The sequence below is a fragment of the Seriola aureovittata genome, chromosome 1, assembly GCF_021018895.1.
Source record: "Seriola aureovittata isolate HTS-2021-v1 ecotype China chromosome 1, ASM2101889v1, whole genome shotgun sequence".
Taxonomy (NCBI): domain Eukaryota; kingdom Metazoa; phylum Chordata; class Actinopteri; order Carangiformes; family Carangidae; genus Seriola; species Seriola aureovittata.
Window position 1 is genome coordinate 28,983,425 of NC_079364.1, and position 13,342 is coordinate 28,996,766.

The 13,342-nt window shown below is 39.1% G+C and overlaps 2 protein-coding genes across 2 annotated transcripts; one reads left to right on the forward strand and one right to left on the reverse strand.

The window, feature by feature from the left end:
- The first annotated feature begins 2,201 nt into the window (after positions 1-2,201).
- On the forward strand, positions 2,202-4,904 carry LOC130170567 (E3 ubiquitin-protein ligase TRIM21-like). The gene has a single exon (XM_056378011.1). It carries the CDS (start codon positions 2,205-2,207, stop codon positions 3,822-3,824), a length of 1,620 nt encoding a protein of 539 aa, XP_056233986.1. The 5' UTR covers positions 2,202-2,204; the 3' UTR covers positions 3,825-4,904.
- Positions 4,905-5,457: 553 nt separating this feature from the next.
- LOC130174168 (adhesion G-protein coupled receptor G1-like) lies at positions 5,458-13,342 on the reverse strand. Its single transcript, XM_056383809.1, has 13 exons — positions 13,263-13,342; positions 12,866-12,996; positions 12,566-12,620; positions 12,057-12,144; positions 11,565-11,693; positions 10,431-10,583; positions 10,280-10,328; positions 10,099-10,190; positions 9,611-9,729; positions 8,237-8,517; positions 7,268-7,370; positions 6,742-7,067; positions 5,458-6,653 (listed from the first exon to the last, which is right to left on the reverse strand). The coding sequence occupies exons 2-13, from the start codon at positions 12,921-12,923 to the stop codon at positions 6,538-6,540; spliced, it is 1,569 nt and encodes a 522-aa protein (XP_056239784.1). The 5' UTR covers positions 12,924-12,996; positions 13,263-13,342; the 3' UTR covers positions 5,458-6,537.

Here is a 13,342-nt window from a genome sequence, read left to right on the forward strand (position 1 = left end):
GGGAAGTCGATAGAGCTCTAACTCCGCCTTTATTTCCGGGTACCACAAACGTCATAACACGGCGGAGTGCAGCAGGTAGGAAAATCCCTATTGTTGACAACATTGTACCGTTTTGGATCTTCAATAATAATAATAAAATTAAAAAGATATATAATCAATTTGCCAATGGTGATATTCATATTCTTAAATCAAGAAATATTCTAAACCTTTATTTATACATTTATTTAAAAAACATTTATTTGTTTTCTTTGTTTAATGTTTTTTATTAAGATAATTCACCATTGCCCTAATGTTGTTTTGGAGTCTATGTATTAATGATAATTTGTATGTGATTGTTTTGTATTAATGCGATCTCTGTTCAATGTGACTTCTATTTTCAATTAAGATGTAAATAGTTAAATAAATTATGCGTTTCCTAAAATTATAATTTTGTGCCCCTAAATTACTTAATTTGTCAACTTAATTATACGTTCACAGAGCTCATTCATTGGTGTCTGGTGTGTGTCACCTTAATGAATCCTTAATCTATCTATCTATCTATCTATCTATCTATCTATCTATCTATCTATCTATCTATCTATCTATCTATCTATCTATCATAATACTGATAACCTAAATATTTTAGGTAGCCTATTAGGTAGCCTCATATATCTTATATTGAGATGTTACAGTGTGCCCTCTGAACAGCCTACTTCTTCGGGATAGATATACTGCAACTGACCGGAGCTAGCTGTTTAGCAGGTTTTCAGGAGAAAAAAAATAATTAATAGAAATAGAAGGAAAACAACAGCTAACATAAGTGTTGCTTTCCACCGCCGGAGACAGCTCTTGGTAAGTAAAGGAATTAAGTTTGATGCTGAACATATATTTTCTATACTGGTAAGTAAACACCTGTTAATGCTAACGCTGGCTATGTAGCAGGAGCAAAACTTAAAAATAGCTTTAAGTTATGAATTGGTAAATTAAGTTAATCAAATTAACTTAAATAAGACATTACAATCAAGTAGGATTACTAATTTGCACATTTAATAATCTTTTTAAGCATTATTTTTAAGAGTATATTTTACATTTTATTTATAGACTATAATTTTTTTCCAAAATGATTTTAATTGTACTAATACATTAAGTGATAACTATCAACTGTAAAAATGTAAATTTATTTGGATGGATTTTGATGTGATTGTTTTTGTAACCGGTCATGCAACCTCATTTGAATTCCTTTGTAGTTACTGAGCTGAAAGTTCCAGTTAGAGCTGAACTGTCCTTGACTGTGGTAAAGGAGTATTTCTTTATCTGCATTCCTTCCCTTTTAATTGGGTTTTGACTCCTGAGAACTTATAGCTACCTGCTTGTGCATCTTGACACCACCAGCTGCCAGCTAGGGGAGGGTTTTGTTCTCTTTTCAGGGCTCTCACCTTTTTGGGCCTGTGTCTTGATTCTTATTACAGATTTCCACAACAATTGGAAAATTGCATTCATAGTCAGACACTAATGGAAATTATTAGCTCACATGTTGCACAATTTTAAAATCAATTGTGTGAACTTCTTTGTCTTCAGTTGCCTTTTCTGAATAATCTGCTTAAACTCCTCCCCCGTCCACCATGCCCAGCCCTCTGTCCTTCATATTCTCCTTGTAGTAGGTTGCAACAATGTAATGTGTGTTTGTGGTCTCAGTTAACTGACACATCTGGTCAGGCTTGATCGACTACTCCAGCAGTTTTATCATACTTTGTACACATCCTGTGATAGGAGGGCTACAGTGCCTTTAGAACTGGACACTAGAAAGACAGAGGGAAAAACAACACAACAGACTGTTCGACTTCAGGGTGTTAGTCAGGGGACATTTCAAGAAGAGGTGGAGCAACACTGACAAATAGAAGTCACATCCCCCATTGTCACTAGAGTTTTCTTTCAGAGTGATGGGCAGCAGTCGACACAGGTCTCTGCTTTTAGACTGAAACCTGGTTCTTCCAGCATTTTTCAGGAAACTAAAACAGTCCCACAGTTATACAGGTTGGTACAATTTTTACTCTGGAGCAATTTTAGCAAATGTAGATGGGATATTTCACTTGAAAAAAATGAACATTTCTGGAGGGCAATCATTCTGAATAACTTAAGACACGTTTTCAGACAAGTATTGATCCGTTCCGTTGAATAATCTGATGGTATTTCACATCCATACTTCTGGTTTTAGTGTGTTCAACATGTCAGCTGCCACCTGTCTGCTGTCTGAAGAGAGCTTTCTGTGCTCCGTCTGCCTGGATGTGTTCAACACTCCTGTCTCCTTACAGTGTGGTCACAACTTCTGCAGGAGCTGCATCACTCAAAACTGGAGAATCAATAGAAAAATCCAGTGTCCTGTGTGTAAAAAGCGTTTTGACACAAGTCATGAGCTGCATGTCAATATTTTTATCTCTGAGATGGTTGCTCAGTTCAGAGAGTCAGCTGTAAAGACAGCCTCAGAGGTTGCCAAACCAGGAGAGGTCCCCTGTGACATGTGCACTGGGGTCAAACTGAAGGCTCTCAAGTCCTGCCTGGTGTGTCTGGCCTCGTACTGTGAAACTCACCTGCAGCAACATCAGACAGTGTCAGGCCTAAAAAGACACAAGCTCATGGACCCGCTGGATAACCTGGAAGACAGAATATGTACAAAGCACAATGAACTCTTGGAGCTGTTCTGCAAGACTGAGCAGATGTGTGTATGTCAGTTTTGTAATGAGTCGGACCATGAAACACATGACGTTGTTCCTCTTAGTGAAGAATGCGAAGGAAGGAAGACTGACCTGGAGAGGACGCAGGCTGGATTTCAGCAGATGATCCAGGAGAGAGAGCTGAAGATACAGGAGCTCAGACGGTCAGCAGAGATCAGCAAGGCAGCTGCAGACAAAGAGACAGCAGATGGTGTGCATGTCTTCTCCGATCTGATGCAGTTTGCTGAGACAGGCCTGGCTGAGCTGAGTGAGCAGATTAAAAAGAAACAGAAAATGACAGCTAAATCTGCCGAGGGCTTCATCAAAGAGCTGGACCAGGAGATCTCAGAGCTGATGAAGAGGAACAGCGAGGCTCAGCAGCTCTCATGCTCTGATCACTTCCACCTCCTGCAAAACTTCTCATCTCTGAATACTTGTCCAAACACTAAGGACTGGAACAAAGTCAGCCTCCATCAGCCATCGTTTGAGGGAGCTGTGGCCAGAGCTGTGGCTCAACTTAGGGAAACGCTCAACAAAGTTACGACGAAGCTGCTTGAGTCTGAATTGAAGAGGGTGCAGCAGTGCGCAGTGGATGTGACTCTTGATCCTAACACGGCACATCCTAAACTCATCTTGTCTGATGATGGTAAGCAAGTAAATCACAGTGATGTGGAGAAGAATCTCCCAGACAATCCAGAGAGATTTTCATACTGTGTCATGGTCTTGGGGAAGCAGAGCTTCTCCTCTGGCAGATTCTACTATGAGGTGGAGGTTAAAGGGAAAACTAAATGGGATTTAGGAGTGACCAGCGTGTCGGCAAACAGGAAAGGACAAGTGACATCAAGCCCGGAGGCCGGCTACTGGACCCTGCAGCTGCGGAATGGAAATGAGTATGTAGCTCTTGCCGACCCTGATGTTGTGCTGTCTCTGAAATCACAGCCTCAGAAGGTGGGGGTGTTTGTGGACTATGAGGAGGGACTGGTCTCCTTTTATAATGTTGATGCTGCAGATATTATCTACTCCTTCACTGGCTGCTCCTTTCCAAACAAACTCCTCCCATTCTTCAGCCCCTGTTTCAATGATGGTGGTAACAACTCTGCGCCTCTCAGGATCTCCATTGTTCAACTGAACTGAAAACTGATTAAATCAAATGTTTTTTATTATCATTTATTTTTTATTTATTATTTCCTATCACTTAAGTCATCACTTAAGTCAGATCGCTCAAGTCAGAAAGCTTTGTTTCCAGACACACCCTGCCATGTCCCTTCATTAACACCCATTGTGTTTCAAATGTATTCATTTGTTTTGATTTTAAACTGAAAATTATGTAAAATTATATATTAATTGGTATTGTTGCAATAGTTTTCATACAATTGAACATCAGTGTTTCAGTTTGTTGTTGTTTGTTAGATCAAGTTTACATTTCTAGATACTGGTAACAGAAGCTAGACCTTTCGACCATTTACCCATTACTTCTATTTTTCTCAATAAGTATGTGTTGTTCGGGAATAGGCTGACTTTGATAAATGGATATGTATTTCTGAAATCAATCAGTCCATTTACCTGTTTATCCTGTGCATGATTATACAGGTCTGTAGGTTACCTTTATCTACTGTATGTATCTATTTAGATTAGATTATGATTTTACATTACGAGAACTGTAGAGGATTTTAAATTAATCTGTTTTTATACTTTTAATAAAATAATGTTTGCATTGTTGATGTAACCATAATATGCTTATAACTAAGTGACTTTTTATAAAACTTGCTGTGCAACGTTACAGAAGAACAGACTGAACTTATGATATTGTTTGAAGGCCACCTGGGGAAAAACAACTCCTTATATGGTAGACATCCCGGAACAGAAGTAAGACAAAAAAACGAGGAATAGAGTAGCGTATTGTCTCTCTTTGTGTGAATCTCTCACAGATCCACCGCCACGAGGGCTGTCCCGCATAGAGGAGTCAGATAACACAAGGTGAAACAAAACAGAGAACACGTGGAGGAGCAAAACAAGAAGACAGCGGCATGGACCGATAAGAAGAGACTCAACCCACATTGTATCATTTCCTCTGTGTAAGAATATGAAAGACTGGGTCAGGAAGAGGTAGTGTGTCAGACTTCGTGAACTGGCACAACTGCATGTTGTTGTCAGGGAGAGATAGTTTGGGCCAGAGCTCTCCTTTTTCTAATGCTATATTGCTGTTAGCTTTAATAAATGCTGGGATTTGAACTTTGAATGAGTGTCCTGTTTCCTTCATCAAACCAACACGCGAGTTCAGGTGACGAACTCAATAGAACAACAATCAAATGCAAGCTTAAGGTTTTTTGTTTAGTAGTAGAACATTTTAACTTAAATACAACAGTTAGTTCCGACCAAGTAATTTGATTGGACGAGAGGCATTCCTTGAGCGCTGATATACCAGCACTGGGACTTTTAACTACGTATCATTCCGCTTTACAACAACGTCAGTACAACGTCACGACCTCGAGTGTAATGTTTCTTAAGTATCGTGTTCTTTTTGGGGGTTAAACGTGTATGTTATCCCACAGGAGATTCAACACTCAGAAATTTGTTGTTTTTTAAAAAAGTTGTTAAGATTGTTCAACTGTTTTATTATGAAATATAGTTATATGTTGTTTTTATTTATGTTTTTATTTTATGGGTATTTATTTCTTATGTTTTGGTCATCAATAATAGTTGATTAGGATGTGAGTACCGTAATCCACGTTTTTATGGATGAAAGAATTGTTAGACCAACTGATTTTTAAAAGTATCTTATTTATTTTGTATACAGTTTTTTTTGTAAAAACAAACAAACAAACAAACAAAACCCACAAAAAACAAACAAAAACGTTTGTTTCTGAGGTATGTCTTGAATCTGATGGTTTCAACTACCATGCCGGCAGAACAGGTTAAACACTCTCCCTAAAGTGCAAAGCAGCATTTACAACACTAACGACAGACTCCACATATCACTTAACAAAGTGACGAAAACAAAAGCCCAGACACATAAAATTAACAAAATGAACCACTCATTTTTTATCAAACATAGTAACCAAGGCTGAGTCGAACACTTGCAGGAATGTAAGTAACAGATAACAATTCAGTGGTGGCCATGAAGACAACTGTTGTCACTTGCTCCTGTAAACAAACATGGATCACTAGACACAGGGCCACTGGCCAAAGGGTCATGGGGGGCCCCTCTTGTTGGAGATTGAAAAGATAAAAAAAAAAACAGATAACAGCTCTTTCCAAATTAAAAGTCCTGGTCACACCAGCATTTTCAACAGCAAAATCAGTTCATTGAAATGGTTTCACAGTGGTCAGCATTCGTGTTCAACTTTGGTGACCTCTGGCACTATAACTTGTTTTCCTCCACACTGTTTCCATTTTGACCATTTGTTTTATGAAAGGTTGTGTTTTGCACTTTAGGGCCACAGCAAGGTTTTTGAGGGTGATTCTCAAGTGTAAGAAAATATGTTTTAAACTTAGAAGCTGTTTTATAGTCACTGCTTTAAATACAAAGATGTCTTTCTGATCCTGAAAGGTGTTGTAATGATCACTTTTGCAGAAAAGAATAAGAGATTCTTTATTAATCGATTCACCAGGAAATCATTAACAACATTTACCTCTTCATATCTGATATAATTTTAACCATAAGGATCATAATTGTAGCATGAATAAATAACTAGATTGCTCATGCTCCATTATTTTCTATTTAACAGCTAAATATCAACAAATTAAGTTATTGTTAGTTAACTGAATACTGAATATGACTGGAGTCCAAAGGTCAATAAACACCTAATATAGGCAATGGATAATATGTATGTTTTAGCTGTAAATATCAATTATTGAAACTGGTCGTCATTATTTTCTGAGAGGAAAGGTCTCTGATTGAGGAGTTGTTTTCAGATCGAGACTTGCAGGACAAAGCCACGGACCACAGGAACATAAATAAACCTGAGAAAGGAAAAGAAAGGCTGTGAATTCTTCAGCAAATCATAAAAGCATGGTGCGTACAGTATGTGAGGATCAAATGGATACTAACCCTGCAGGGAGTTTAGTATAGTGAATACATAGATCGCAGGGAGAGAGGTGAAGGTGGTGGTCTCCAACCCCCAAGGTAATCCCAACACACAGCTGAGGCCCAGCACTGTGGCACAGTCCTTCCATAACCTGCTCCCGTTCTCTTTGTTCATCTTCTTCCAGACACTGCTGCTTTGAGTACCTCCACTACTTCTTCTTACTCTCCAAAGCTTAAACACCACCACCCCCAGCATGCAGGAATTATACAGTATCACCAGGCATGGGAAGGCCAAAGTAGTGATGTAGCTGACTACAAGCCGATGTGGGAACTGGCTGCTCATCCAGCATCTGTGGGTTAGTAAAAAAAAAAAAAAAAAAAAAAACCCAACAAAACATTGAAATCAAGAATTCAAAAGGTTAACTCTGAATTCCTTCATGCAGGCAAAGAATAAAGCAGAGCCCAGGTGAAACCAGATTATGTATTTGCTAAGAAATCAATCACCATGGCTGAACATTTAAAATCATGACAATGAATCTTGATTTCTTACATCTGTGTTGTTGAACTTGTGTTTTTGTCATCCTTCAGTTGTAGAGTGTATTTACCATAAACACCCGAAATCCCACAAACCACTGCAATCAGTGTAGGAAGACCTGCAGAAAGATGAGCCAGTGCAGAATTTAATTGAACAAGCCCCAACTATGGTTAACTGTTCCTGCTTGAGCATTCGGTTACACTTCTGTCCTCAGTTTTTAATATTATGTTATTGAATTCAGAGAGCAAAATAAACCTTAACATCAACCTTCAAGTATTTGTAATACCCACATCACTGCCTGCACCTTTCTTATATGTCTTTATTCACTCTCATTGCTCTCATCAGTATTGTTCCCAGATGCAGTAAGCAGCTTCTTTCAGTGACTATTCACTACCTACCCATCAACAAACATCAGACAGAAGTTAGCAACTAGCAGACATTTTCGTCAGGAAATAGCAGAGACTCAAATCAGATATATGCTTTTATTCTTCCATATCTGCCGGTTGTGTGACATGATTGCCATATCAACTTAAAAGATGAGCGCCTATAGGATGTTCTGCTGGCCCCAAGTGGCCAAAAGTGTCTGTTGCAGGTTAAAGGACCTTAACGTTTCAGCTGATATTGTGCTTTTGCGGTGCATATACCCAGAAAACAAACTATAAACCACAAAGCAGCCCACACGCAATGAATGTAAGACCTTCAGCATCTGGGGTCAGCCTGCTTCATCCAGTTGGCAATCTTGACTTCAGCATATTAGTGTACATGCACTATGTGTACATGCTACAGCATGAGATACAAATAGTGTAACCTGACAGCAAAACATTACTCTAATGCTCCCCTTGTGGTCGAAAACCTCAGTGGGTAGCCCTAGCTGTATATTGGATATGGATATTTTCCTGTCTTGTGAACAGTATATTGGGAGAAATCACATTCATACACCTTTAAAATTTGGCAGAAACACTGTCCTAACCATACTCCACTCACCCCATCCCACCAAGCTGAGTTTGAGCAGGTATCTCCTCACATAGATGTTGAAGACTCGGACAAGGAGAAGGTAGAGGTGGAATCCCTCTAATGCCGTCCAGGTGAAGGTGGCCAGCAGAGACCAGTGCAACAAGAAACCCAGTGACTTACAAACCAAGCTCTCCTCATTTTCCTTCATCAGCGACACCCAGAAGCTGCACAGCAGGAAGCTGAGGTGGAGGCAGAACAGTGCCCCTGTGAGTTGCATATGCAAAGCGATGGCCTTCTCTGGACGCCGCCGTCTGACAAGACAAACAGCACACAGTTTATCATTTATCATTTATCAGATATGTGGCCATTTTTTACCCAAATTCTGCAGGTACTTTCACCTCAACATGGTCCTATGAGCCCAGTGGACTGCCATATATATTTTTTCACATACTCACTTCTTCACGTCTCCTCTGGGTAAAAGGATGTTAGTCAAACTCATTTAGCATTTCAGTTCAACCTGTGCAGGCTGACTAAATACTTTACCACAGCACAGTGCCTGCTTTGATCTTCCTGTCATACAGAATGTATATAATAATGAGCGACTGTACCCTCAAAGCTTTAAGGTGGAGGTATGCTCAAGGGGAAGTAGTTTCTGGGACATGCTGTCAAGCTTGTCAGAAGAGAGAAATGTTTATAGCTGCTCAAAAGGCTGCACTCATACGCTGATTGTTGAAATCGTTGTGTAAATAAAAAAATAAAGTTTGCGAAAGAGGCTTTGACAGATTGTGGGTTTGATCTCACCACTGGTGCGAGGAGGACAAAGTTCACATAAAGTGTAACATTTTTTATTGAGTGTTATTTCCTGTTGGTATCAGTCATGCAAGATAAATATCCCTGTCTACATGCACCGCTGTGCAAAGAAGAGTGGAAGACGGTTCCTCTGGGCTGCCTGAGAGAGAACATGCACAGGTGCCATTACAAACGAGCCCACAGGTTCTTTGTGCAGCATGTTACATTGTTTTGTTTGGTGACATCTAGCATAGTAATGATGACAGGAGCAAAAGAAAAAGTCCGGAGATGTAGTATATAGAGCGACAAAGTGCATGTGAAAAGCAGGTTGAGATGGATGGGTCAATAAAATACAGGAATATAAATCGATTCCATTGTGAAAGCAGTCGTTTATTTTATTTCTTTTATTCATGACAGCTTGACCAAGTTAACCATGTTGTTATTACTGACAACAAAGATGAGGGTTGATTATAGAATACAGCTACAACAAAATTGTAGCCTGCTCGTCAGCCACAGAGACTGGAGAACGTTACCGACCAAGAAATAAGGGTTACAATATTTGGATGAGTCACCCGATGGAAATAAGAATTTTAGAATAAGAAACAAAAAACTCACTGTAGGCATATATAGATGATCAAGCTGATGACTGTGAAGAAGACGGAGAGTGCTGATCCAATGTAGGTGATATAGCTAAGATTGTCGGAATTAGTTTTATCCACTGATAATTCAGGGTTCTGGAACCAAAAAAAAAACATGTATTAAAAATTCAGTTCAAAATGAAGATCACAAGTGTAATGGAGGCCTCTCTAGGAGACTGTATGACCAATTTGGTCTGTACCTCTATTAAGTGTATTTTTATCCAACTGTTTTTATATACTTTATCAACCTGCACATGAAAAATGGAGTGGAAACTGTGGAAATGCAAGACAATTTTGCACCCCAGTTATATACCCCAAGTAACAAAAATGCACCTTTACACGATTATATTGTGTAACAACACAACCCCTGTTTGGGGGAGGGGATTTAGGTAATGGGTGGCTTAGAGGTGATGACAGAACTAACACTGAGGAAAAGTGTTCTGTAGAAAAGTGATATAGCTTTACCACGAGCACAGCAAAGAAACTGAGGTGGTCACAGCTGCAAATAAACTCAGATCCGCTGTGACTGGTTTCACAGCCATCTCTGCTCCAATGGCCTAAAAAATGTATACAATGGTTATTTGTAAATGGTCTTTTATCTTTTAGAGCAAATAGCCTATACTGTAGGCTGGCATATGGAACCTACCTGTTCTGTAATCTAACTCCTGCCAAAACACACAAATCCCGTTGTCCACCTGAAACATATTCAAAAGTGAATCAGTATCAGAGATCAGAGGGCAGTGCATTATATTTTCCAAATGTTGCTTCTGCTGGCACAGCTAGTTTTATCAATTTACCTGTTCGCTGTGTTTGAAGCTTAGTTTGATGTGTTGTGTGAGGTTGCTGACAGGATGGTTCCCTGCCATCACTGCCAGGACTAACCCTCCCAAAACAGTGTGTTTGCTGTATTCAGTCTCGCTGGGTATGAATGCTGTTCTCCCTCTTTTTCTCTGAGGGGATACACAACATTAATGGCGGGGTGAGGTTGATTTGTAGTAAGTCAGCTTCTAAAACATGTACAGCAGTGGTTCCCCGCCTGGGGGTGGGTCTGCAAAGGTATTGCAAGTGGGCCAACAAATCATTTGCAAAACAGTAGCAGTTTTGGTGAAAACATTGAATTATTAAAAAAATATATTTTTCATGTTTTAAAATAAAAGAATCTTTAAAAGCATTTTAAATTTTAAAAACTCCTTTTGTTGTTCGTACACTTTGCTATTTGAGTCTGATTGCACGCTAAAAGATTCAATTCACGCGAAAAACTGCAGTATCAAAATAGATAGCTGGTTAGCAACAAGAAGGGTTAAAAGGAAAGGGAGTCAAGGGACTGATAATGAAGTGAGAAGTGATCCCTTCCCTGTCAAACAAAACGGAAAAATTGAGCTTCCCCTGCTTTCAGTTTAATCCTAAATGCTCAATTGCTATCATGAAAACAAAAAGTGCTCTGGGAACTTCCCATTTAGGCTTTATATCATTATGGGGTTGGATGTGGGCCGCCAGCATTTTGGAGACTTTGAAGTGGACTTGGAAAAGGTTGGAAACCACTGATGTAGAGGTTTTACAGCAACATTAACTACTGTACTGACCGTTCCTCAATTTCATAGGACACAATGGCTGATTGTGAGCGTACAGAGGTCATGGAAATCGTTGCAAATCAGCATGAGGGAATAGTGTTGACTTGTATTTACACAGAGGGAGCAAATGTTAAGTAGAAGCCTGTGTCAGTGTTTAAAAACATTAAGGTCCTCTTCCTTACCCACATTCTGAATTTACCTCAAATTTCCCAAAGGTCAAAAAACTTCCTTAATTGACTAACTTTCTTTATCTTTATCTCCATGTTGAATTAATGAGGGTAATTAAATAAGGGTCAACCAGTCTCGACTAAAAGGTCTCTTGTCCTTAGACTAGCGTTTTGTACCTTCAGAGCTACTGACCTTAAAGTAAGTGCTGTTGATGACTGTGGCCACCAGTAGTACCTCCTCCTCAGTTGCTACTCCCCTGCTTTTCTTGAGAGCTGAGGACGGGATGTTTACCCTGTGATTCGGAGTAGGACTCGCTTCAGCCTAAAAAACATAAATACGCACAAAGACATGCAAAAATATTTAGATATATTGGATATACAGTAGGCTATACCAAAGAAAACAGATTTTAGATGTTGAATAAGTAAAAAAAAAAGCAATTTATGGAAATAACATTTGTTCATTTGATCATTTTTAAGCACATCCAAGAGAAAACAATAGAGTGGAAATTATAACCAGAACTCTACAGTTGTATGTGTGTGATGAAGACAAAGTAAATCATTTTTTCCTGTTCTGCTCATTTGTTAGTGCACATCAAGTAAAACTTCAGATTGTTTTACCCCTAAAACCAACTGAGAACCACATGAGACAAGAGCTGGGAGCCAGTTACCCAAAATAAAGCCTTACCTCCTGAGACGAGGGCACCTTCAAACGCATGAAGTCTGATATAAAACGGTTTCTTACTGTACAGGTTCTAACTGTGTCCTCAAAACACCTGCAAACACATATTTCACATATTTCAGCAGCAATGCAGGTTTATAACTCATACAGTATTGTGACTACAGTATCATATTATTGTAACTACCTTAATTAGTGGTGGCATTATTCACAAAAGTACTGCTGAATGAAAACCTTTGACATTAACTGAATGATTATTGTACACAGTTATTTATGGGTTGAGAAAGTTGTGCTGTACACCACTTTGGCTGATGAAGCCAATTCAAAACACTGTGGCATTCAAGCATATGCATTTACTTCCAGAAAGGCTGGCAGCCTTTTCCTTGACAGCACTAAGGTAAGTTATAATAGTTGATTTGCTTGACAGCAGGGAACAATGACATGTATCTATTACTGTAGGACAAATATATGTAGTGCGAGATCTACAGCATCGTCTTAGTAGCCACTACATTAGTTACCTGGTCCACTGGGGATTGTTTTGATGACATTCGTTGAGGACATGTTCACAAAAATCTGTTGGAGTGACATGAGAGAGAAACATGAAAAGAAACTTCCTGTTGAAACTGTTTAACCACTGCTGTTTTAGCGTTGCATAAGTGGTTTGGTAAGGGTTCCCGACAGCATGTAGCAGAGGACCATGACTGACTTCATGTTTCTCTTGGTTTAATGATCCACGACATTTATATACATAAACAGTTAAAATAGTATCCACCTCACAAGCACAGAAGCATAAACACACAAACAAACGTGAAACTCACTAGATGCTTGAGTTGTAGAGAGCCCCACAAGTGTGATGAGAAGAAAAGTAATCCACATCGTGTCTCACTGTTCCTCATATGATAGTTCATATAATCCTACTTGCTGATGAGGTGAGCAGGCAGTTTCACATCTGCATCACATGGTAGTGGTTGAGTCAGGTCGAAAATCGCATCCAAACAGGAAGTGATTCATATCTGATGTTTTTTCAAGGGTATTGTAATGACCCAGTTCTTATAAACTCTTAATGATAATTTTAGGAAACCTTGTTAACACGTTTTATCTGCCCATCAGAGAATAAATGAATAAATCAGTCTGAAAGATTCATCTGAAGCCAAGCTATTGTTATTTATTTGTTTTCCAGAGTTATCACTGAAAGAAAGAAATCCAAATACTTACAATGTGACATGTTCAGAGTTACAAATGATATCTGTATTTTACTGTTGGATCTCCAACATTAGACGCTTCCTAGAGAAAAG

Coding starts and splice junctions, on each gene's coding strand:
- LOC130174168 (XM_056383809.1), bottom strand. CDS start 12,923: ATGTGGATTACTTTTCTTCTCATCACACTTGTGGGGCTCTCTACAACT. Junction 7,371..8,236: donor ACTCAGCTTGGTGGGATGGG/GTGAGTGGAGTA, acceptor ATCTTTCTGCAG/GTCTTCCTACACTGATTGCA. Junction 6,654..6,741: donor TATACTAAACTCCCTGCAGG/GTTAGTATCCAT, acceptor TTCCTTTCTCAG/GTTTATTTATGTTCCTGTGG.
- LOC130170567 (XM_056378011.1), top strand. CDS start 2,205: ATGTCAGCTGCCACCTGTCTGCTGTCTGAAGAGAGCTTTCTGTGCTCC.